This window comes from Rhipicephalus sanguineus, chromosome 2, assembly GCF_013339695.2.
Source record: "Rhipicephalus sanguineus isolate Rsan-2018 chromosome 2, BIME_Rsan_1.4, whole genome shotgun sequence".
NCBI classification, from domain to species: Eukaryota; Metazoa; Arthropoda; class Arachnida; order Ixodida; family Ixodidae; genus Rhipicephalus; species Rhipicephalus sanguineus.
The window spans coordinates 192,183,181-192,208,698 of NC_051177.1; the positions used below are offsets into that span (position 1 = coordinate 192,183,181).

Genomic DNA, 25,518 nt, shown 5'->3' on the forward strand with positions numbered 1-25,518 from the left:
TCGCAAACGCGATGTGCGACACGTGCGCTACTTTTTTTCTGCGCTTTATGGACTTTCTGCTTGTTATGGCTGTTGAGATACGCGTCGTCTGCAGCGAGTTGTGTCAGGTTGTTTTCCCCATCAGATTTAGCGATGTAGCACCGGCGAAACGTAGGGGGAGGGGCAGTCGCTCACTCGGCGAAGCTGTGGCCCCTGCGCGGCCCCTGAGTGAGCCGCAGTTTTCGAAAGCGTTTTTAGCGATTTTAGTTCGTTATTGGGATTACTTGGTTATTTCAGTTAATTATATTATTTAGACATTGGTCGTTCATATTAACCCGATTTTGAGCATTGCTAGCCATGTTATGGTCTGTATTGAGCGCTTTACTGTGAGCGTGATCGCGCCACATGAGATGCATGGATGGACAAGCCGGGCCCCTGAAGTGCTCACACTGTGATAATCATGTGTATAATGTATGCACTGCTTCTTTTCAATTCATCGAAGAGAGTGTCCCGTGCGGACATTGCGACAGAATGCCGAAGCCATCTGCGTGTAGTGAAAGCATCGCAAGGTTCCAAGGAAGTGCATGACATTCCCTACTTTTTCTGTATGTTGCTGGCACAACAGCTGCGCCTGCTAAGCCCCCACTAGGAGGTAGATGTTGTAACAGCACCGCAACAAGTGATGCTTGAAAAGATCAACAAAGCAAGCCTGGAACGCGAATTAGGCGATTTACTATTTTACAGCAAAAGCTGTCATGAGATCACAACAAGTGCCGTTTTTGGCGCCGTAGTTGTCCGCCGTCGGTGTCAGTAACCACTATCGCTTGAAATAAAAAAAAAAACGAAATAAGAAAATTTCCAGGATGGAACGAGGCTTGAACCTGGGCCCTCTGCGTGGGAGCCCAGTATTCTACTTCAGAGCCATTCTGGTGCTTGAAACTGCTTTGCAAGAAGACCCTATACAGACTTCATGTCGGGAAAGAACCACATTACCCTATGTAATGTAGCGTGCTAGAAGAGTAAAATAACCACGTCATACAATGCGAATTGCACAACGAGTGAGTTGTTGAATGCTTCCAACCCATTACAAGGGGCTCTGCCATAATTCTTCATCGTCATTAGCCACAGCATCAGCAAAGTGCACATAATACCTTACAGGTGTTTAGCAGGTACCACTGTTCTGCGTAGAATGACGAAAAATTGCATAGTGGCATAGTGGTCTAGTGGCATAGCGGTCTCAATGAACTTAATTCCCTCTCTCAATTTCTTTTCACGTTAGCCTATGTTAAAGCGTGGTGGGAGAGTGAAATAACGACCGGGCGTCACATAATGCGAATTACGTAACTAGTGAGTCCTTTAAAGCGTCCAACCCATTACAAAAAGCTCAGTCATAATTCTTCATCGTCATCAGCCGTCGCATCAAGAAACTGCACATAATGCCTTACAGATGGTACCTCGCTTCTCCGCAGAATGACGAGTAATGTTGTGGTGGGTGTTTCCCAACTTCACAAAAAATGTGATTTGTGGCGTATTGGATGTGGCGTAGTGGGTACGTTGCTAGTGTAGTTGTATTAGTAGCCACAAGATTGTTTCTAACTGGCTCTAGAAATGCTGCTCTTCGAGCTTTCGCTGTGACTGTGCTGCGCTTTTCGCGCAGGCCTGGCGTTTTTTCTTAAATGTGTTAAAACAAATGCATATCATTTTTTCCCCTCAAACCATAACAGAATGAGACGATTTCCCATGTGACAGTATCTCATCAATAAAAAAAAACACGCAAGGAATGCGTCGCAAGTGTTCTGTCACAGCTTTGTCACTTAGTTGAGTAGAAGGTGTTGGGCAAGCTCCTTGATATATATCCAAATGCGAAGAATAGATTTTAGACCTTTTGCTTCCTGCTTCCTTCTTTTTTTGGAAGACTTTATTTTCTTGTTTGCGTTACAACGTATTCGTCACACTTGTCAATATTGTGGCTTTTGTGTCCATGCGTACTGAATTATTTTGCGTTTCATCATCAACATTGCAGAGAGGGGCGGGTTGTCTCTGCGGAAGTACGTTCACTCTCATGAGAACAATAAAAGCTTTACTCACCACTGTACAGTGTTTTGTCCATGATCTTGCACTCTTGCCAAGGCGCCTGGCCATTGGTGACTAAGTGCTTTGCAAGGAGGTCCCGCATTTTGTAAACGACCTTAGGAGAAAAAATTGAGACAGTTAAATATACCAGAGCAATGCAAATTACTTTGCTCATATGGATGACCTTTCATGCTTCCAGGCAAGTTTTTTTTTACTTCTCGGACCTGCTCATGCCATAGCTCCTCTGCGGAAATCCACCAGAGTGATTTTTTCTTGATGTCCATTAGACACAGCTTGCACCCAGAATAATAAGGGCTATGAAAGCTGTTAAATTTCAACATTTGTTCAATGCTTACATGTGCTGTAAAGTTGTTGGATTCAGCATGGCTGATCGGATCGACTGCCGCTTAACGTGTGTTATGCTATGGCGACATAAAAATTAGAAAGATAATACAAGCTGACTGCACGTGATAGTTACTGGCATATTTATTTCCATTAAAACATTGTTGGCAGAGGCCAGTGGAAATGACCTAGGCTGGTGATGATAACCAGCTGACAGATTAGTCAAAAGAGCGACTGTCATTTGTATTTTCAGCGCTAGTCCTCTGGAAGTGATTTTAGAGTTGCAAATTTTTCATATACAGTTTGAGGCTAATCCTAGCGCATGTTTTATATTTTTCAGGGTACCTCGATCCACTAACCTCGCCGCATGAAAATGTCATTACCTTGTTGCTGGCAGCCAGTCTTTGGCAGAGATGGCAGCGCATCACTGCTGGTGTCATCAGCCCTGCAGGTGCCTTCGGTGATGGTATCCTGCCAGTCAACCTGATCAGCTGTCCTGGGAGGGCAGTAGGCGTATGGAAAGGTCTCTTGACTCCTTCTCATGAAGTTGTGGAGAGCCACACATGCAGAGATGATTTGTCTTATGTTGTCATCGTTGGCTTTGATAGGGCGACGCAGGATACGCTTCTGTGAGCCATTATCCCAAATGCATTTTCTATCACTTGACGGGCTCTGCTTAGACTGTAGTTAAATATCCGCTTACAGTGCGCTTTTGCAAAGCTGATGGCTTCAGAGTCCTCTCTTTCCCCTTGCGGTGCTTCTTCAGCACTTGTAGCAAAAACAGCTGAAGAGCTGCATGAACAGCTATCCACATACTTAGGTATGTTCAAAAGACAGTTTTGTGGAGGAGCTGTGAAATATTGCACGAGGGAAGAGTTAAGGCATACAGTCAGCAAACACAATACTTCTGTTTCATTTTCTCGACAGTGGACCAAGAAGATACTTCCTCAGGAAAAAAAAACAAATGTACTTTGAAGCAAACGTGCAGGTATGTGACACAGTGCTTTAGCGCCTCTAGCAGAAAAAAGTTATTGTTACCGAAACGCACTCAAAGTACCCTATACCTCCTCTATGGCTTAATTTGGTTACGGCTAGCGTAAACTATGTCCGATGAGTGGTGATAGCTTTGTAACATGAAACGGTATTTTGTATGTAAACAATCTTCAGAAACCATGCAATTATACAATACTTAATTCCTTTTGTCAAACATGAAAATCCAAAAATCACTCTCAATGGACATATTAACAACGTGTTTAGCCGCGACAATATATTTTGAGCAGTTCAGGTTACTAAACAGCCCCTTATTAGTAGCATTAAGCAACGACGTCCAGTAGCAGAAGAAATGAAAGTATCCAACTTGCATTTCTGAGGGTACGGCCACATCAAGTGCGTCTTCAGAGCAGCTGCTTCGTCTCCCACCAGGTAGAAGGGAATGTGGCCAATGTTGCCCAGCGGTGCGTCTCATGCAGCTTATTTTCTTGTTTTGGCTGTACACTCCACCATCTGAATCGCTGCCACCAGAAACCTGAAGAAATTAGACATTTTTGGCAAACACTACCTTACTTTTCTCTCACGATTGCTTCAAAGCAGAGGGCAAGAAAACATTAACATAAAAACCGTCCACGCAACTCGACAGCCTGAAATATGAGGCTTGCTTTTCCCACTTTTACGTTGGTCTTACGTCCATATACCGACGTTTTGTCCTATCAAGATTCCAGAACAATGAATTTCTGGTGCATGAAGAGTAAGCGTGTACCTGTTGCAGGCTTCGCTCACGCCAAGCATCGATTTACTGAAAAAGCTTTTGTAGTTATGTCCTCACTTCCCGATTTGGCAGCGCATTCGATGGCAACATGTTTTCCATCAATCGCGCCCACATAGTGGGACATATTCCGACACTCCTCGAACTCGCTTGCAATCTGCGGGATGAAAATACGTACATCGTGAAAATGGCCGTTGCAGGAATGGCATTCAAATCATGTATGTCCAGTCACGATTAAGGTGGATGTTGAATAGGCATGCCACGAGTTGCAGGCGCAATATATGCAACGTGAATTTGTTACATAACGTTTACCTGTGGCCACTCGCCTTTACTTGATGGACGAGCAACATATACATGACCAAGTACATCCCACAGCACCTGGCGCACTGACGACACAATGTCGCATGCTGTCGAACGCCCATTAAGAAAATTGAAAGAGCGGAATGTTTCCCCTTCAGCCAAGAATCTGAAGAAAAGAAATGTAGAAACTATTACAGAGAGAGCGCACGTTTCCATGGGGGCGCAAGAGTTACTGAATAAGAAAGTGTACATATTAAAAAAAAAGTCACATCATCCTTCTGGCCATTTTCTCGCGTGGCCTTTCTGTAGTTTTAACATTTAATGTTTCTCAAAGCGAGATCCAAATGAGATGCAGTGCATGCGCGTACATAGACAAACATTCCCCCTCTGAGAAGTGTGAAGTGGACGCTTCTTACTTCGCATTTCACAGACGTAGAAAACGTTAAGGAACGTCCTCTGCAATTCATATGGTCATCTTACCGCAAAGTTTGTGCAAGTCGGTGCTCGGAACTGACTGCCTTGCGGAAGCTGGTGTCCTTTTTTTGAATGTGAAGTCTCACAAGGTGCTATGGCGTGTCGAAAGTACGTAGAATATTCGTACCTTTCCTAAAACCTGGTAAACCCCCAACCTCCCCGAGTAGCTACAGGCCCATTGCATTAACAATTTTTCTAGCAAAAGCATACGAGAGCATTATGAACATAGCACTCACTTTTATTCATGAATCAAGACACCTTATAGACTCACACCAGTGCGGATACAAAAAAAGGCTGTTCCACCAATGACACCTCTCAAGACTGAAACACGAAATACGAGACGCTTTTCTACGCAAACAGCACTGTCTCGCGGTCTTCTTTGACTGCGACACGGGATTTTAATAGACCTAGCTGACATAGGGATTCGCGGAAGAATGCTGAATTGCTTGTGTTATTTCTGTCGAATAGAACATTTTAAGTACGTCTTGGTAGAGCACTCTCACAAACAAATAAATCCGGACGGGGTTTTTCCAACAAGAAACTTGACTGTGTAATTATCCTTATAGTTTGAATATAGTGCCCCTTGCTGCTGCACTCTACAGGGCTGTTCTGTCATCACCTCGGTGCAGTCTATAATCATTGCACAGTTGGGATAATGGACCTTAAAGCAATCAGGCATGGTAGGCCTTATGACATACGTCGATGGACGATATATCCACTTCTTAGTGGCGCAGCATAGTGTTGATAGCACGCTCTCGAAATGTCTTGTCACAGTGCTTCTGCTAATAGAAAACAGCACAGCTAAAGCTGAGTAACTTATCCCGGACTTCAATTTCATAAGGAAAATGAGAAGCCTGTTGTACAATATTATGTCACATGTCAGATCGGCGGGTGCAGGCAGCATGTAGAGCAAGATGGCAAACCTATCAAGCGTTACGCCACACATATCTGTGACAGCAGAGGCAGATGACTTAATACTGTCATAGCCCACAAAGCAGGTGTTCTTCTGGTGTGGCCCACTGCAACGCGACACAGTTGAGCGGCTGCACTACACTCCTGCATCGCAAACTATCTTATGGCAGATTTGCGTTCCGTCTTTTCCCTCTGATGAGCACATAAACGAAAACATAGCTCCTGTGGCACCAACTTCGTCAGCTTGACAAGACTGCATCTTATAAAAGTGGTTATTTGAGGCACTTACACAGCAAAAATGAATACGTAAACGTGTGACTGTAAACAGGGAGAAAGAACAAGCCCTATAAATGCCAGCTTTAGCTCGCTATATAGTGGAACAATATACAGCAAAACCTCGGTGATACAATCACGGCTCGTACGAATTTCGTGGTGATACGAATTTTTCTGTGGCCCTGGCCAAGGTCCATTAGCCAGCAATGTATTGGAGTATGGTTGTTGCGAACTGATTTGCACCCTGCGACGTTCGATACGAACGTACGCTAGCGCACAGGTACGAACAGGTGCTGCCGCGGAAGACGCGGCAGTCATGCGGGCTGTGCGACCATCAACGGTTCGTCGTTGTCTCCGAGATAGTGCGCGCGAATCTTGGAGGTCTTTAAGCGCCTTCGCGTTTAGGTTACAGATGACGTTGACGTCGCGCTTTTTTTTCCGACGCGTTGACGCGTGCTTTTGTGGCCGAGGCAGCAGCGTCTTTGTGTGTTAACACGTGCCTGCCACGTCGATGCAAGCCATGCTCCCGCAATCAGACGTTCTATGAAACAAGACTGAAACGTGGGCTGCGGGTCCGTCACAAAGCCCCATTAAAGGTGGACGAAGACCCCAAGAGACGAAGCGGACAGTCTTGGCGAAGGAGCCTGGCCTCTATCTATATCGTGTGCAAAGCGCTTTTTAAGTCACTTTTGCCGCAGTACTTTGGTGTCATGCAGAAAAGTGTAAGATTACGAAGGGCTACTAGCGGTCACGGGGCACAACACATCTGGTTCATTAATTACACACGCGCGCACGCACCGTATATTTATGAGTACAAGTATGATCGTTGATGTCTAAACACTTTACTGGCAATCATTCAAGGCTGTTCATGACGTCGCTGCGGCCCTGAGAAACACTAAATCAAAACGTATGCCAGCTTTCTTTTGTCGCATACTAATTTTCCATGTTTTCTGGTGATACGAATTTTGGATGATATGAATATTTTTAGTAACCCCGCGAGATTCGTATCACTGAAGTTTTACTGTAGGACAGCATGGCTTAGCTTGTCTGCACATTCCACCTGCACCATTTCGACAGCTGCGCAAAGCAGGTCCAAATTGCACGTTTCTGAATATGAGGCTGCCTCAGCAGCGTTAGTGGCCCGACTGTCACTGCGAAATGCGCAAAGTCACTGTCACTGTGTACGCTGCGAAATGAAGTTAAATGAAGACAGATTCTTATGTAGTAGGTTCAATCTATCCAAAACTCAATGTATCTCGCTCTCTCTTAGCCCCTAGTTAATACAAGGAGCAAAAACAAATAATGTACACAATCGTGTACATAGCGCCTCAAAGGGTTAATGTACCCTTTTTTTTTTATCTCATTTGTTCTCACTTTGACGTACCCTTAGTGAATCGTGTGTGGCCTGTGCGCACCTTCAAGCTGTGATCTTTACAAAGTACATGTGATGCATAGTGTTGCTTGATGTACCCTTAGTGAATCGTGTGGGGCCTGTGCGTGACTTCCTTCGAGCTGTGATCTTTACACAAAGTACAAACTGATGTGATATGCTGTTTGTTTTCCTCACTACCTCATGTTGGTGCCATCCTCTTGAGTACAATAAAATGTTAGCACACCTGCTTGTCTTTTTGATGTGCAATTTTTGCACCTTTTTTCTGCATGTAGCCGTACCAGCATAGCCTGAGTCGTCTCAAATGCTCTTCTGTATGTGGTGTGAAACGACAAAAGAAGCACTCTTAACATTAAATTTTCTTTGACATTCTGCACTATGTCATCAATACTGCTGATCAAAGGCTTGCCTTGGTGAGCTGTAATATTTGAGGAACATCAAGAACGGCATGCATTTAAGCATTGCATTTTGTTCAGCATCTACCACGGCAGTGTCATGAGTATTTATTTAGCAAAACGTTTTCTTGGGCTTGTTGGTTCATGACTTCTGAAGAAGTATCGTAGCACAAGAAGACACAAGGATGGACAGGTACAGCACCAGTCCCTTTGCACAATGGTTTTACCTTCAGAAATACTATTTATTCATATGCACTCGGGGACAGGCATTGCATAGTGGAGTGGGACATACTTAAAGCTCAACACAGGCTTTGTTCTGCTAATACAATGTTAGCTAAAAGTACGAGTATCACGATAAGCCAGAACAAGTCAGGCAATTCAATGAAAACACTGGAAGTGGGAAAGTATAACAGAGAGCTGAGCTAGTTGGTACGTATTCATTCTAAAAAGAGACAGGGCGTGCAAACACGGACACAAGAAAGAGATCAGGACACCACAAACGCCGGGAAAGTAATTGTACATAACACCAGTAAAAATTAGAGGAGACGAGTTTTGCCTTCAAGAGTAGACCGCAGTAGCATAATTGGGCCCAGCTTTCATCACCTTCTTGGTGGTCACCTCAACCGTGTTACAAGGAAAGGAATGCCTGTACGCAAAACATAGGCCGTTTAAAACTATCCTAGAATGGCAACTACAAGAAAAGTTGCAAAGTGCCCACTATGCCATAACTGATGATTCTCTGAATTAGTGAAGTGCCCACTACGTGTCTGAAAGGTAATGCATATCTGCACGCTTTGTTGGGGCTCGTGATGATGATTAATGATGCCTGAACGCTCTGTAATGGGTAGACCACTTGCTCTTTGTGCAATTCACACGATGCGACGCCTCGTGCGCTTCTACCATACAATATTACACGTCAATGTGGCTCCTCGCACTGTACAAAACCTATATGGTTTTCTTTTCCGAAACAGTTGCAAGCACTGGCATGGCTCTGTAGTCTAACATCTGCTTCCAACACTGGAGGCCTGGGTTAGGTTCCAGTTTGGACGCATGACTTTCTATTATTAACATCCGTCATAATTTTTCGCGGATAAAAAATGCTGATTTTTTGCTCACACTGACTACAGGACTGACACAGTTCTCGGTTGAACCTTGTGAACTTAAAATCATGGAGGCTAAGGCAAGTTTGTAATACATGATTGAATAACTACACAGGGCCAAAGAACGAGGACACAGGAAAAGAGCAGACAATTATCTGCTCCTTTCTTGTATTCCCGTTCTTCGGCATTGTGAACTTGTTCCATCTTAACTTCAAAAATCAAGTCATTTTTCACATATTTTTGCTGCAACACCGTGATCTCAATTCAATAGAAATAGACCTCTTAGTGATGAAGCCTATCAAACTATGCGGTTTGACCGGCCGCGATGGTCTATGGTTATGGTGCTTGACTGCTGACCTAAAGGTCACGGGATCGAATCTTGGTCGCAGCGGCTACATTTCTATGGAAGCAAAATGCTAGATGCCCATGTGCTTAGGTTACAGTGCACGTTAAGGAACTGCAGATGGTCCTGCAGTATTCCAGTACGGCATCTCTCATAATCACATTGTGGTTTCGGGATGTATAGCGCGAACAATTAAAATTAAACTCTGTAAGTTGTGGAACATTGCACGATAGAAACTGCAATGTCCATAAGCGCATTGAATGCACATTACTGTCGCCAGTGAATGGTCAATCCAGGTTACGTTACAGTGCGCGACTGGTATGGCAACAGTGTATTAAAGTAAAAGTTATCGAGCATACCTCGTAGAATTTCTCCATTCATGCTCATCGAACCTTACTCTTTCAATTAAAATAAAAACTCCTCCATAGACAACAAAATCACCATAGCGCAACTGCGATACACCCATCTGACCAAGCTGTTGATGATAATACTGGTGGTCCCTCTTTAGCTTTGGTACACCATCCCTGATTACGGAACAGAATTCTGTGTTCTCGAGGGCAGATGCCTTGTGATCACGTAACGAGTACGGACATTTGATTTCCACACCATGGGATTGTTCCACTGGATCATAAACAATCCTGTCTGGCGACGCACCCAACCAGGGAAAGGCTGGGTTCACCAGCAGTCCACAGCTGCTAACGATGGGAGCATGGCCCAGTCGGCGTAGAGCATCCTCATAGCGCTGGGCGGCAAGTGGTTCCATTTTGATGCCGTAACTGGAAAAATGTAATGTAAATAAACTTAGTATGAATATCTTTAACGTGAACATATTTGAATATCTATACAAGATGACAATAGAGTACTAACTTGATTGCAGCAACTCTAGATAGGTCTCTGGCAGTCGTGAGGTTCTGGAGGCCCTTTACAGTCCAATCCTTCCTATTTAGGACCACACCAAACTTTGAAGATGTTGTACGAAACCGTCGTTGCTGCTGCCATGTTGCACTGTTTGACTGCTGGCGGGTGTCTTTTTTGAGCACTTGGGCTTCCAAGGGTGTCACACATATCTCCTTTGTGTAGAATATCAGAGAGACATGAAAATTAGAACATTGCATGTTTCTTGCATACAGTGCACGCAGTGTTTTAATGAATGTTTTACACCTTAATATTCAGGGGGTTACTAAAGCTAATACTTTACTTAGACCTAATAAATGAAGTACAATCGCCCAAGCATCCATTTTAGCTGAAATTTCACATCTGTCCTGATACCTAGTAAACGGATACCATGTGAATCTGCACACCTATGTACACCAAACAGGGGATCCAAGGCAATTAGGATATTAAAGATGATAGTCTTTCTTGGGGAACTTAAAGGGGCCCTGCAACACTTTTTGAGCAGGGTCAAAAAGCGCTGCCAATCGGTAGTCGAGGCTCCCGAGAACATTCGAGCCAAATATTATAGCGAAGCGAGCGGCCTGGAATTTACAATAAATTCTCAAAGTCAGCTGAAAATCGCCCCCTCTTCTCTCGACAAATGATGTATTAGTCCACAATATATGACGCGATTGTCGGCAGTTCCACAATTGGCTGATGTTATAATCACGATAACACCCTCATTATTACCTTCTTTGTTAATTTTGAGTTCAATAAGTAGATAATATGTATGTTTATATTGTGTTATGCCGTTAAGACACCGAACAAACATTAATATCAGCACTTCCGGTCTCACCGACAGCTCGTCTGCTCGTAGTTGCGTGGTTGCGTTTTCTTCACCATGCGCAGTGCCGAAATCGTGAATATTACTGTGCTTTTCACCATTGCCGGTTGACGTTGAGAGTGGCAGCCGTTCGAGTGTTGCCTCGTCAGCTGGAAACTGCATCATCGGCACGTTCTCACGACCGACCGAGGCGGCGGTGCAGCATTTCTCCGATAACAATGCTGGCGCCGGTTAGTATAGGATACCTGTGTTCGCTGTATGGCGAGAGTCCCGTTCGCTGTCTGTTCAGTATGTCATCGAGCCTTACCTCGGCGTATCCTCCCCGTAGTCTCACGTTCCCGAGAAACCGCAACACAGCAACCAAGCAGACTGGCATTTTCACGGTAGCTGCAGACAGCCGGGGGATGGGTCCGCGCCGGCCCGATGCCCCACGATCCTTTATTCTAGTCTTTAGTTCTTTGTTGTCAGCCCGCGCTCGCTGTGCGCCCGCATTCGAAGAGCAAACAGCATCGAAGTAGCGCCACTGGGAGAAGGGTGCACGCAGCTTTGCTGTGTTGAATACGATCAAGCGCGAGCAGTGCGACGAGGCGGTGTATCGGAGTGTGGGTCGAAACTCATCTCAGCTGTCATTCGTTCCAAACGCGCACGCAGGTTTGCGTCCATGGTTGGCAGAGCGATGAAAACACTACGGCAGTTCGGGGTGCACACCCAACATTACCAAACCGACTCGCAGTTTTCAAGCACGCGCGATACACGGTGCGATGGGCTCCGCTCGACGACGACCACGCAAGCCGACCGGAAGTGGCGCCACAGACCACGTGGTTGCGCCGAGACGCCAGAGAAAAAAACGAAGAAAAAAAAATGCCGCCAGCGCTGACGTAACTCTTCGGCGCCTCCTCGCACCTCCGCCCTCCCTCCCTTCACACGCCCCGCGCAGCTTTCCGTGCGCTCGCGGCGTTCAGTGGAGGGAGAAAGCTGCGCAACGTGATCTCTATAATTTGGTAACACCACTTAGACTTGACGGATTCGAAAAATTTTGGCGGCATATGACTCGCGAAGAGTCATACGTCAATAATGAGACCATTCCAATATAACTAAGAAAGGTGTTGCAGGGCCCCTTTAAACGCAGAAATTTTGGTCTGTCTGTTTGTCTGTCACCCGATTCAGCCACCCGGCCAATGTTGAACCACTTCCTTACCTCCCACCCATCTTGAACTGGTACGGCTGTTCATACTTGTGAACGTTGTCGATCAAAAAGTAAATATTACGCATATCTGAGGCGCAACCTCACCAGGTAAGTATTAGGTGGTGTGTTCCTTTAATAGAAAATACATAGATACGCAATTTTAAAGACCGTAATTTCTTAAGCTGTGCTGAAAATGCGGCGCTATGCACGCCGACGAAAGCCGTCTGCCACGGAGGAAGGAAAGAACTTGCCTTCCTCCGTGCCCTCTGCGCAAGCTCATTGTTGTGTTTCGGTTTCGGTTCAGTATTGCACTGTACGAATGCCAGGGGCGCCGCTCTAGCATTCCTGTTTTACCCAGGCGACGTGTAGACAGATTTCTGTCGAAATGTTTACATTTAAGATAAAAGAGTGTGCGGAGAGTACTCGTTGAGTGCGGACGTTTTTTCTTCGGCGCTTCGCGCCAAACCGCGTGTTCGGGCTGGCCGGCGTCCCCGCCGGTCGCGTTGGTCATCGGCGGTCTTCGCCTGCTGCTGCGCCGGAACTACCAGCCCGCAACACAGCACTCATGTTTCCCGACGTATTGCCAGATGGCGTTCATATCTCACGCAGCCCCTCCTCTATCGTCTTTAGACGACATTTGCAGCGAAGCACGCAGATACGCGGCCAATTTTTATATGTGATGACACAGTAGTGATACTTGGCTCAAAACTAATTTGCTCATGGGTTTGCAACCAACACACCGCACTTAAGAGATTCAATGCAATTACTAGCAAAAACATTGACCAGCCTCTGACCTGCATTATGCTGCTTGCCTGAAGGTGTGCCGGAGGATTCCAGGCTGCGCAGCTGTCAAAAAATGTCAGTCGGGATGGTTTCCTGGTAACACTCATCTGCTGGCTGCAGCCCTGCAAGGAGGACAGCGAAGCCGTGTGGCAGCAGGGACTGCTGGTAACTGTGGCGCTAAGGAGGACACCAGCCCGAACCGAGATTGCACCGTGTCGCCTTCGTCGGTCAGCAGGAGCGCTTTCGCGAAATCGTTGTCCGGGTCAAACGAAAGTAATTCCTGGGCGAACTTTAGCTTGACCTCCTTTTGCTTCTGCCGATTTCTAGGGCGTACACGGCGCTCCTTTGGCACGGCGAACTTTGGAGCGCTAGTTGAGCCTTCCTTCACTTTGCGCCAGTCCTAGGACTGAAGAGGGCATCCTCTGATGTTTCTCCTGCGGGGAATCCTCCACTGCTGAGGCAAGTCCGTGCAGGAGAGCTCCGAAAATCCCTTCGACTGAAGCAGCATCGCAGTTCTTAAGGCCGAACCATATAGAGCGCTTTTGCCGGCGTTTTCCCGGCGTTTCGTACGCCGGCGTCCCTCGACGTCAGGTGGTGGCCGAAACGTGCGGTCCAGACATCACGCGGCAGCTCGACGCCGGAAGCAGTTCGATGTACTGCCGGGCACGACTCGCAGCTTCCGTCGGCTGCCGCCCGCCTCGGATGTCGTCGCCGTGCATTCGTTCTCAACTGTCGCAGCTCCAGCGCAATCATCTTTGACGAGCGCCGTACTATTCACGGTGGCTTAGCAGGAATGAGTGTATTGGCCGAATACGTGGCCTCAAAGATTACGGCAGCTTTCAGAGGCCATTTTTTTGTGCTTCTTCTTAATGCCAATGCGGCGCTACAAGTCAAATAAAAAGAAAATAGACTTTTCGGTGGCGTTGTGACTCGTTTCTGCACCACAGAACTGCAGAACTGCTAATGAGACAAGAAGACCCAGGCAGCGTTGTATTCCCTCTGGTCAATGTGTGTGACGCTGGGCTAACGCTCTTCAACCGCCCTCTCTGACGGCGTGCGGGCTAAGCTTCTTCAGGCGAGCTCCTGCCGGGCAAGCTTCCGTCGATACTTCAGACAACGAACGGTGGCGCGTTCTTTTTTTTTTTTAACAGGGTCAACCCAGGCAGCGTGCTGCACTAACTCAGACAAGAAAATCTGTATATTAATTATGTCTTCCTAATACTAAGCTTAAACAAAACAATGTCGTAAGATTTCCTTAAAATTCAAAGAACGGCAAAGCGTCTTATGACAGGTCGAAGATTGAGACTATCGCCTGTTTACATGCGGTGTAAACAATGTTCACCTGCTTTGGGTAACATTGGTCTTCAACGAAGACACGTCGACGTAGGACTCCACGTGGAAATTGTAGCTCCGTTCAAGGCTGCGCTTTGTAGTCGATCTTCTTTAGTAAAAATCCCGCACGTTCCGATTCGAGAGCGGAGGTAGCACGCAGTGCTCAGTTTCGTGGGAGTTTCACTTCTGCCGAGGTTTGCATCGAATGATAACAACGTCGGATCGCAAGTTTGTCACCTTGGATTTTTAAGAGCTCCCTTTGACAGCATAATGATACACACTAAACATTTTACACCCTTAAGGGTGTAAATCGGCTTGTCGCCAGACGGGCACCCTTAGGGCAAGTTCACACAGCCGTCAAACGCTCCGTCACGTCAACGTCACGGCGCCGATTTCCGTCAAGGGAGAGGGTTTCCGAGACGTTTTCTCCGAAAAAAAACGGTTGACGGCGTCGTAGAGCAATGCTCTACGTTTCCGTCGCCGGCACGGGGACGGAGCCCCGCCCCTAGAAAACGGACCAATCAGAAGTTTACGTTTGGAGTTCCCAGTTCTGAGAAGAGCCACGCGTCTAGCATACGGCCCCCGGGTCCGTGGCCTTGAAGCACTGAACGCGCGCCTGACTGAATGGGCCATAAAACGGGGGGCCAAGTGGTTGCTTTTGTGTGTGTGTGTGTGTGTGTGTGTGTGTTTGTGGTGCGAGGAGGAGCGCCCAGCGGAGTCGGGAGAGCGCCAGCGAAGCATTTGAGTTGCGTGGACAATTCCTATTTTGGTGCATCAGTCGTTCAACACTGCACAAAAACGTGCTGCTGTCGACGCTGCAACCGCCGTCGTCTGTTCGTACACTGCTACGTCGCGTCTGCTGTACGTTTTTTAAAGACGATAGTCTTTCTTGGGGAACTTAAACGCCGAAATTTTGGTCTGTCTTTCTGTCTGTCTGTCTTTCTGTTTGTCGGCACGTCCCTCGATTCAGCCACTCGGCCAAAGTTGAACCACTTGCCCAAGGGCCAGCCATCGTGAACGGCTGACTAGGTTCATACTTGTGTACATTGTTGATCAAAAGCAAACATTACGCATATCTGAGGCGCATCACTAGGTAAGTATTAGGTGGTGTGTTCCTTTAATAGAAAATACATAGCTACGTAATTCTAGAGACCCTAGTTTCTTAAGCTGCGCTGAAAATGCGACTGCGCCGAAACTTGGCTTCCTCCGTGCCCTCTGCACGAGCTCATTGTTGTGTTTCGGTTTCGGTTCAGTATTGCACTGTACGAATGCCATGGGCCGCCGCTCTAACATTCCTGCTTTACCCGGGCGACGTGAATATAAAAGAGGGTGTGGAGAGTACTCGTTGAGTGCGGACGTTTCTTCTGCTTCGGCGCTTCGCGCCAAACCACGTGTTCGGGCTGGCTGGCGTCCCCGCCGGTCGCGTTGGTCACCGCCGGTCTTCGCCTGCTGCTGCGCCGGGACTACCAGCCCGCAACACAGCATTCACGTTTCCCGACGTATTGCCAGATGGCGTTCATATCTCACGCAGCGCCTCTTCTATCGTCTTTAGACAACATTTGCAGCGAAGCACGCAGATACGCGGCCAATTTTTGACGTGACGGTGACACGACGTGTGGTTTGACGCCTGTGTGAACGAGCACTTAGGGTGTTATTGACAACACCCTTCAATTAGGGTGTTAATTTAACACCCTCGAGAAAGGGTGTTCAGCAAGAATTTTGTGGGGTGTTAGCTCTTATTAACACCCTTTTGTATGAGTGTTGGAAGGGTGTACACCATTCATTTCGCGTGATGTTTAATGGCCGAAACAGAAGCTTCAGGTGGCCACAAAGGGCGTCATGCATGTGTTCCTGTGGATATCATGAATTCGGGGTGTATTACCGAGTCTGTTTCCTTTGCACCAATGCGTACTCATATTGGTTTGTCAAAGGTCGTGGAAGGCTCGGTTGGAAAGACACCCCGAATTAGTGAAATCTGCAGTGATCCATGCGTAAGCCTCGTGTGCACATCTGAAGCTTCAAATTCGGTCATCCCCCACTTGTGCTGTATATTAAGGATCATGAAATAAAAATATGTATATACAACATCATGTACGAGCATATGTTCAAAGCAATGCTTAATATGGCTTGCACATCCAGTCACACTGGTCTGCAAGACAACGCTTGATTTTCAAAAAAAAATCTAAAATATTTATTGCCTGCTGTGATACAGAAAGGTATGAAAAATTGGGAAAAAAACAGACACGGGTAATTATCAGTTTTTTACGCATAACAAAATTCGCATGTTATGTGCACTTTGACAACAAACAAACGTAAGCTGATCGAACCTGCCAATCAGGGTGCCTGATACTTGAAAACAATTGTTTGTGTGTGAAAAAGAAATTTGAAAGAATGTAAACTTCAGTTTTTATGGCCTTGCAAAAAAACCACAATGGAAACGTTAACGAAGGCGATACCAAAACTCCAATTGTAAAGAGTAACTGAATCCTACTATGCATTTTTTACATAACATTGTATTAAAAAGCCATTGTGAAACCCCGCAGGGGCCGTCCTGCGCAAGCAGGCGTTTGGTGTGTAGCGACACCACGGACCCGAGCTAACGGGGGGTTTCGACCCCTCCCACGCCTAGCCGTGCGTGGCTTTGCCGTGTCCGGGGAAAAGGGGATCCTGGGGGTTGAGCGACGCCGGGTGATTGGACCTTTAAGGCCCCCCGGCAGAGGCAACACACCTCTTTGGCCCCGGCTTCACGTAGACGGCACCCTGGGCTGACCACCCAGGGGAAATCGGCAGTCGCCTTTTCCTGTCTCTCTCTCCCCTCACATCTTCGTCTTTCTCTCTCACTTTGCATCTTTTCTGTCCTCTCTCTCTTCCATTTACTTCCGTTTTTCTTGGCGGCGAGGGTTAACCTTGTGTATGTGCCCTCTCTTGGGCACATTATATTTGTTATAGTAGCTGTGTACAGCTGGCGTTGGCATGCTTATATCAATATAAGTGCTGTTGCGTCCCCATGTTGGGCTCCATGGTGGGCGGCTGACATGGCTGCCGAAATTATACACAATCTATGGCCTCATTCTCCTTTCCACGATTGAACGATCGCCCTGTCACAAAGAGAGGGCGCACCGAAGACACCTTGAATGCCTTGCTTAAACCAAAAGAAATTTTTCCACGCTTCCACGTCATCCACTGCCAAACACTCGAAAAGAATGCAAGAACAATCTCTCCCTTTGTTGTGTCCAAATGCCTCACCGAAACTCTCGGCCACGGTTACCAGGCAACCTAGAATGGCTAGCGGAGACCTTCTCCTTGAAGTACAAAGTAAAATGCAATATGAAAAACTGTCCAAACTTGTTTCGTTGGGAACCACACCTGTCTCAGTCACCCCGCATCGCTTTCTGAACAGCTCGCGAGGTGTGGTGTCAGACCAAGACTTGATCGACCTCACAGAAAGTGAACTCCTCGAGGGCTGGAGCGACCAGCATGTGATCAATGTGCAGAGGAATTAAAATCAGGCGTGAAGATAAAGAAATCCAGACAAAACACCTCATTCTCACATTTGCCACAAGCACACTGCCAGAACATGTCGAAACAGGATACTTGAAACTAAAGGTCAGACCCTACATCCCCAACCCGCGACGCTGCTTCAAGTGCCAGCGTTTCGGTCACGGCTCTCAGAGTTGCCGTGGCCGTCAAACCTGCGCCAAGTGCAGTTCACATGAAACACCCTGCTGACAACTGTGTTGAATCTCCACACTGCGCAAACTGCGACGGTGGGCACCCCGCCTACTCTCGTGCATGTCCTTCGTGGAAAAAAGAAAAAGAAGTAATCACACTCAAGGTTACAGAAAACATCTCCTTCAGGGAGGCGCGAAAACGCCTTTCTTTTGCGCAGGGACCTTCATTCGCGGACGTGGCACGCAAGGGGGCAGTGCCACAAAGGTTCGTGGCGGCCGCGCGTACCACGCAAAGTGGACGGGCGGCAGCGCCATCCGCCCCCTCAGCGGAAGCAGCCTCTGCTGCTCCGCAACCAAAGGGCATGCAGGCCTCTGTATCTGCAGGCCCAGGGCCTTCTGCTCAGGCAGAAAGCCCCAAAACTCTGACACCCGTGCGCGTAAGCCGCGATCGGGCATCCAGCGCCTCTGCCGAGGCGATGGAAACAACGGCAAGCCCAACGGCGTCTCAGGCGCCGAAGGAACGGCGTAGCTCCTTGGAGCGCGCCAAAAAAGAAAAAGCCCGCATCACAGGGCCTGGAAAGGGCTCTGTGACTTAAGGCAATAGTTCTTCCAGTACACACAGCACTAACTTACACCCAAAATGGACACACAAATTATACAATGGAACGTTAGAGGTCTTCTAAGAAACCTTGACGATATCCAAGAGTTGCTACACGAACACTCGCCAAAAGTGCTGTGTGTACAAGAAACACACCTAAAAGCTAAGAACACCAATTTTCTACGCCACTATCTTATATTTCGAAAGGACCGGGATGATGCTGTAGCGTCATCTGGTGGCGTAGCCGTTATAGTTAATGAAGGAGTAGCATGCACACGTTTACCACTACAAACGTCCCTCGAGGCAGTGGCTGTTCGAGCGGTTCTTTTGAACAAACTCGTCACCATATGCTCTATCTACATACCTCCACACTACCACCTTCAGAAACATGAATTCCAATCACTAATAGATGAACTTCCTGAACCATATCTGGTACTTGGGGACTTTAATGCACATAGCTGTCTATGGGGTGACTCTCGCTGCGATGCGCGAGGTCGTCTTATTGAACGTTTCCTTTCTCTTCCGACGCATGTCTTCTGAATCAAAAAGAGCCAACATATTATAGCCTCGCCAACAATACCTACTCGGCCATAGACCTCAGCATCACATCTCCATCACTTCTACCCCTGCTCAAATGGAAAGTCATTAATAATCCTTACGGAAGTGATCACTTTCCTGTAGTTCTCAGCACACCAATAGTAAATGAATGTCCTCCACAGGTTCCCAAATGGCAAATTGAGAAAGCAGATTGGGAACATTTTCGTAAAGTGGCTCTCCTAAGTTGGAACGACATGTGTGCTTTAAGCATGGATGAAGCTGTAGAATATTTTACTGCTTTTTTGATGATGCTGCAACTAAGTGTATACCACAAACAAGTGGACTGCCCGGCAAAAGACGTGTGCCGTGGTGGAACACTGAGTGCCGAAACGCGCGCAAAAAACAAAACAAGGCATGGAGGCTGCTTCGGGACTCCCCGACAGCTGAGAATCTGGACAGTTTTAAGAACATAAAGTCCCAAGGCAGGAGAACGCGCCGACAGGCAAGAAGGGAAAGTTGGCAGAAGTTTTTTATCGGGTATCAATTCATATACACAGGAGGCTAAAGTCTGGAACATGGTTAGTAGGGTAGCAGGCAGACAAGCACATTCACTTCCTCTAGTTAACACACAAGGCGACCAGCTTGGAAGACCAGGCAAACTTCCTCGGCGCACACTTCGAACAGGTGTCGAGCTCGTCGCACTATACTGAAGCCTTCCAACGATACAAAACAAGAATCGAAAGACAGAAACTAGAGCGCAAATCCACAAATAACGAAGCATACAATGAACCTTTCTGCATAGCTGAGCTACAAGCATCGCTTAATTGCTGCAATAATTCCGCCCCAGGCTCCGACCGTGTTGTATATGAAATGTTGAAACACCTGCCGTCTGAAACCCAAAAAACCCTCCTTTCCTTGTATAATGCTGTTTGGCTTTCCGGCGAGATCCCCTCTGCCTGGAAAGAAGCTATTATTATTCCTATTTTAAAACAGGGCAAGGACCCATCCTCAGTTTCCAATTACAGGCCTATAGCCCTAACAAGCTGTCTGTGCAAGGTTTTCGAAAAGATGATAAACAGGCGACTCCTACACTTCCTTGAAACGAACTGTCTACTTGACCCATACCATGCGGGTTTCGAGAAGGTAGATCCACAACTGACCACCTGCTACGTATCGAGGCACAAATCCGTGATGCTTTCGTCCACAAACAATTCTTTCTATCTGTGTTCCTCGATATGGAAAAGGCCTATGATACCACATGGCGCTTTGGCATACTTCGAGACATCTCACATTAGGTATACGAGGTAGGATGTTCACCATAATCGATAGTTACTTGTCCAATCGGACATTCCGTGTTCGAGTGGGCAAGTGTTTTGTCCCGAGTATTTGTCCAAGAGACAGGAGTTCCGCAGGTGGTGTATTGAGCTGTACACTTTTATTATCAAAATGAACTCGCTGCGACTGTACATCCCGCGTAACATGTTCTATTCTACGTACGTCGATGATGTGCAGATTGGCTCTAAGTCTTGTAATCTTGCTATGTGTGAGCGGCAGGTTCAGCTTGGTTTGAACAAGGTTTCTAAATGGGCAGAGGAAAACGGGTTCCGACTCAAATCCACAGAAAAGCACGTGCGTATTATTCTCAAGAAAGAGAGGCACTCACCCCGATCCAGACATCAACCTGTATGGTCAACGTCTGTCGGTAAATACAGAACATAAATTCCTAGGGCTAATCTTAGACACGAAGCTTACCTTTATACCACATATCAAGTACATCAAAAACAAATGCATAAAAACCATGAATGTTCTGAAAGTGTTGTCACGCACTACCTGGGGAAGTGACAGAAAGTGCCTGATGAATCTCTATAGAAGCCTCATACGCACGCGCCTAGATTACGGGGCGATAACCTATCACTCTGCGACACCAAGCGCCTTGAAGATGCTTGACCCTGTCCATCATCTAGGCATTCGCCTTTCTACGGGTGCTTTTCGTACTAGCCCCGTAGAAAGCCTTTACGTTGAATCAAACGAGTGGTCGTTACACCTCCAGAGGTCCTACCTATCTTTTGTATATTTCCTCAAGGTGAACGCGAACAACGAACACCCGTTACACTCTACTATAAATTATTTGTCCAGTTCTGTCCTGTTTGAAAACCGTCCTGCCATGAGAAAGCCCTACGCACTTCGTGTGAGGGGCCTATCTGAAGAAATGGGTGTGCCACTTCTCGAACACCGTCTGGTGGCTCCCGCTGCATATCCCCCGCCGTGGCAGTGGACACTCGTAGACTGCGATATATCATTCATGGAAGTTACTAAGCACGCGCCTGCTGCACATATCCGTACACACTTCCTTGAACTCCAGCACAAGTACACTTTCCCAGAATTCTTTACCGATGCCTCGAAGTCTCACACTTCTGTGTCCTACGCAGCGGTTGGCCCATCCTTTTCAGATGTAGGCGTTCTGCACCCCAATACAAGTATTTTTACAGCTGAAGCATACGCGATATTTGCGGCCATCAAACATATTAAAGAAAATAAACTACAAAGTGCAGTGATATACACTGATTCGCTAAGCGTAGTGAAAGCTCTGAAAAATCTTAAAAAGCACAAGAACCCTGTCCTAGTCTCGGTTTACACAACTCTATGCACGGTCTACGCACTCAAACAGCATGTCGTAGTGTGCTGGGTGCCAGGGCACCGCGACATTAGAGGAAACGTCTTGGCGGACCAGCTAGCTGCTTCTGCCCACGAAAATGCTACCGCCGATACATCCATAGCTGTCCCTGCACTCGACTTAAAACCCTTCATTAAAAGAAAGCTCCGAGATCACTGGCAGCGGTCGTGGGACACGCAAACACAAAATAAACTTCATCTTATCAAGCCACATATCGCGTATTGGCCGTCAGTAACACAGTCACGCCGCACAGAAGTAACACTTACCAGGATAAGAATAGGACACACACACAGTACACACTCACACCTTCTATCTGGTGGTGATCCACCCATGTGTGAGAGATGTGGTGAAGCACTAACCGTAATTCACATTTTAATACAGTGTAAGGGACTAGAAACGCTTAGAAAACGACACTTCCTACTACCCTACCGGCAACAATTACCACTACACCCATCAATGTTCGTCGGTAGGGAAGCCGTTTTTAAACATCAGTCACTGTTCGCGTTTTTTTAAAGACGTCGATAGTTTTCACGTCGTATACCCAGGGAATCCTAGCACGACCTCTGAAAGAGGTTGTTGCTACGGTAGCTATACTGGAGAAAGCACCTGCCTCCCTGCCTTTGATCTCAAAGGCCTTGAGGAGGCATTCGTGCTCCCACCATATCACTATTGTTTTACCATCATGGACCACTTGCCATTCATTCTCCATGTCCATGCTTCACGTCGCTCTCATTATTTATTACTATATGTTTTACCCGCCTTTAGCGCGAGGAATTTTAGGCCGCTATACAGCCAGGTAACATGACCATTGTTCAGTTTCGTTATCATGTCTTGGCGCTCTTTGGCCATCAAATGGCCCTTGCGCCAATAAGCACCATATATCATCATCAAAGCCATTTGAAAAGCAGGCCAGTAGCCAGGAATTTCTTTTTCGAGGGGGGGGGGGGGGGAGGCATTTGCTGAAAGCCCTGAAAACACCCATTTTCATATTTTTTTCGGTATAACATCCCCCTCCATCAGAATTTCAGGAGGAGGGGGGCATGGCCCCCTCTGCCTCCTGGCTATATACGGGTCTTGTGAAAAGTATGTGATGCTTTGATACTGAATATAATGGAGAGGACGAAATAGTTTTCCAAGAATACAACTTTGCTTCAAAAAAGTTTTCGAGCCAGTAGCGTCAGTTCAATGTAATATTATGTTGAGTAGGGTTGATCCCCTCAATTGAAATCTTTGCACCAGCATTTCCACACTATATCACTTCTAAAATTTTTTCTAACATCAACGCACAACTACAATATAAAAAATCACGTCAACTGTGGGGAGTTGTACAGTAAAACGACAGCTTTACGTCACTATACCAGTGTGTAAGTTATGGTTTTCTTAAAATTCAGCACTGGAAAGAATGTGAAAACCACCTTTGCAGACATGTATCCAGGGGGACACAAAGTGAAACAATTGTAATTGCTGTCAGCCACCAAATACCTAAGATTCAATACTGAACATTCTAGTGACTGCAGCAAGCGGGCACGTTTGTACTGAAAAGTTGGGAGCAGTCTCTTTTCTAAACGGTTCCACTAGGAAGAATTCCAGCATGTCTGTGCTCGAGATATCTCGCTGCAGTTTGATGGCGGATTGCATAATCACGCATGCAGGGCGGTGTGGAGCGGCGCAATCTTCCTCCGTGATGTGACGAGCAGTAATTGCTTGCTATCGCCAGCCGTATAACAGCGTGGGGGGAGGGACTTTGCGCCAGCGCTCACAGTCTTGCTTGTGTATAATGCAAATCGCAATGAAATTTGCAGCAAGATATCTCGCAGCAGACATGCCAGAAGAATTCTTCCAAGTGGAACTGCATAGAAAAGCGACTGCCTCCACTTTTCAATACAGAAATGCCCGCTTGCTGCAGTCACTAAGAAGTACTTCATTCAATCATAGTTAACTGGGCGGCTGACAGCGATAATTATTGTCTCACTCTGTGACTCCATGGATACATAACTTATCAGCAAAGGTGATTATAACGTACCTCCCGGTGCTGAGATAAAAAAAAGCAATAAAGCTGACTTCTGAACACCCTGTATCTGCTCTTGATGAAGTGAAAAATCAACCCAAGATCACCAGGAAGGAAGGAAACAGAAAAAGCAGAAGGCAGGGAGGTTAATCAAACACTTCCGGTAGAGCACAACTGCACTTAGCCCCGTAAATATAAATCACCAAACTTTAATTTCTTGCATAAAGTTGTAGTAATGTAAGTTTAACGCCTCTTTCAAGTGGTACAAAATACTGAAATTATTGGGCGAACATTACTAGAGGTGACAGGAGTTGAAGCTGTGTTTCTGGGTACTGCGCTGCTTTTAGCGAAAACCTATACACAGAGGACAGAAAGACATAACAGCTGCTGCTGCTGAAAAACATTTATTTACAGATGTTATTTACAGGAGGGTGGGAGCGGTCCTTAAGGGGCCGCCCCGTACAACACTAGGTGGGCTCCCTCTTACGGGAGCCCATTGGCGATGGCCGCGGCCCGGGCCCGCTCGACCAAGGCCGTTGGGCCGTCAGGTCAGAGCAGCCGAGCAGGGCTGCCTCCCAGTCCTCCCGCGAAAAGTTGGGTAATGGGGTAAGGTTTGGGTTTTTTGGCAAGCCCACACCATGTGGAAAATGTCACAGGAATTTTCCTCACAATGCGGGCACTTCCCGTGCAAGCGGGGTCAAAGTGTTTATAATTGCCGGCACAATAAAGTTTTGGTATAAAGGCGAAGGTGGATTCGCTCCTCCGCCTTCGTGAGACCTCTACAGGGTTTTGGATAGATATTATGGCCGGATTGATAAAATTGTGTGACCTCCTTAAAGGTGTAGGCGGGATTGGTTCGAGGTCCGGATCGGTATGGGACGAGGATGGTGCCCGGAGGTGAGCGCGCGGGCAGCGGCATCGGCCGTCTCATTACCATCGAGGCCCGTGTGAGCGGAGCCATACGATCGTTCGGTGCGCGGGGGCACCTAGGTGGTGCTGTTCTGCAAGATTTATAGGCAAGGTACGGAATGCATCCCTGTTCTATTTGCGACAGGCACCCCTATTGGAAAAAGTCAAATGGTGGACATGGTGGAACCACCATCCACCATTATAGTGGATTAATGTAGTGGGTGGATGGTGGACGGTGGTGGGTGGATAGTGGACGGTGGTGGATGGTGGACAAGGTGGGGATAGTGGACAGTAGTTTAGGTGGGCATGGTGGACGGTAGCCTTGGTGGTTAGAAATTATGATGTATAAAGTACGTGGCAGGTACGGAGATGGCGGGCATATTTGTCAATGACTATTTCCCATTCAATGCTATTTCAGTTATATTTCAAAACATATTTGCCTGTTACACAAGACATTCAGGTTAACCACAGAAACCAATGAACTCTCAGCTTTGGTTCCAAATGTGTTATCAGGCAAAACAGGCACCATAATACCATGTTTGCATAAGCAAAAAACAGAATGGCTCAGTGAATAAGTTATTCCCTTTTTACATTTGTTGGCGTTATGCTTCTCCATTGCCTCGACAAGCAGCTTCTGCAGAGAACCCTTGTAGGAAACCTCACACTACATCACGGTAGTTCCTCGGTGGCTATAATTGAAGCGGCTAAAAGAGGTCATTTCTCCAAGCAACCTGAAAAATATTAAAAGCACCATTATAAA

At 46.8% G+C, this 25,518-nt stretch overlaps 1 protein-coding gene across 1 annotated transcript in view; it reads right to left on the minus strand.

The window, feature by feature from the left end:
• Positions 1-7,133: 7,133 nt before the first annotated feature.
• The window catches only part of LOC119382113 (uncharacterized), a 45,155-nt gene continuing 26,770 nt past the window's right edge, over positions 7,134-25,518 (minus strand). Inside the window, exons 5-8 of the mRNA XM_037649845.2 lie at positions 13,041-13,151; positions 10,211-10,413; positions 9,998-10,119; positions 7,134-7,192 (exon numbers count right to left, since the gene is read on the minus strand). Of these exons, the coding sequence (XP_037505773.1) occupies positions 7,134-7,192; positions 9,998-10,119; positions 10,211-10,413; positions 13,041-13,151 (495 nt within the window). The remainder of the gene's footprint in view (positions 7,193-9,997; positions 10,120-10,210; positions 10,414-13,040; positions 13,152-25,518) is intronic.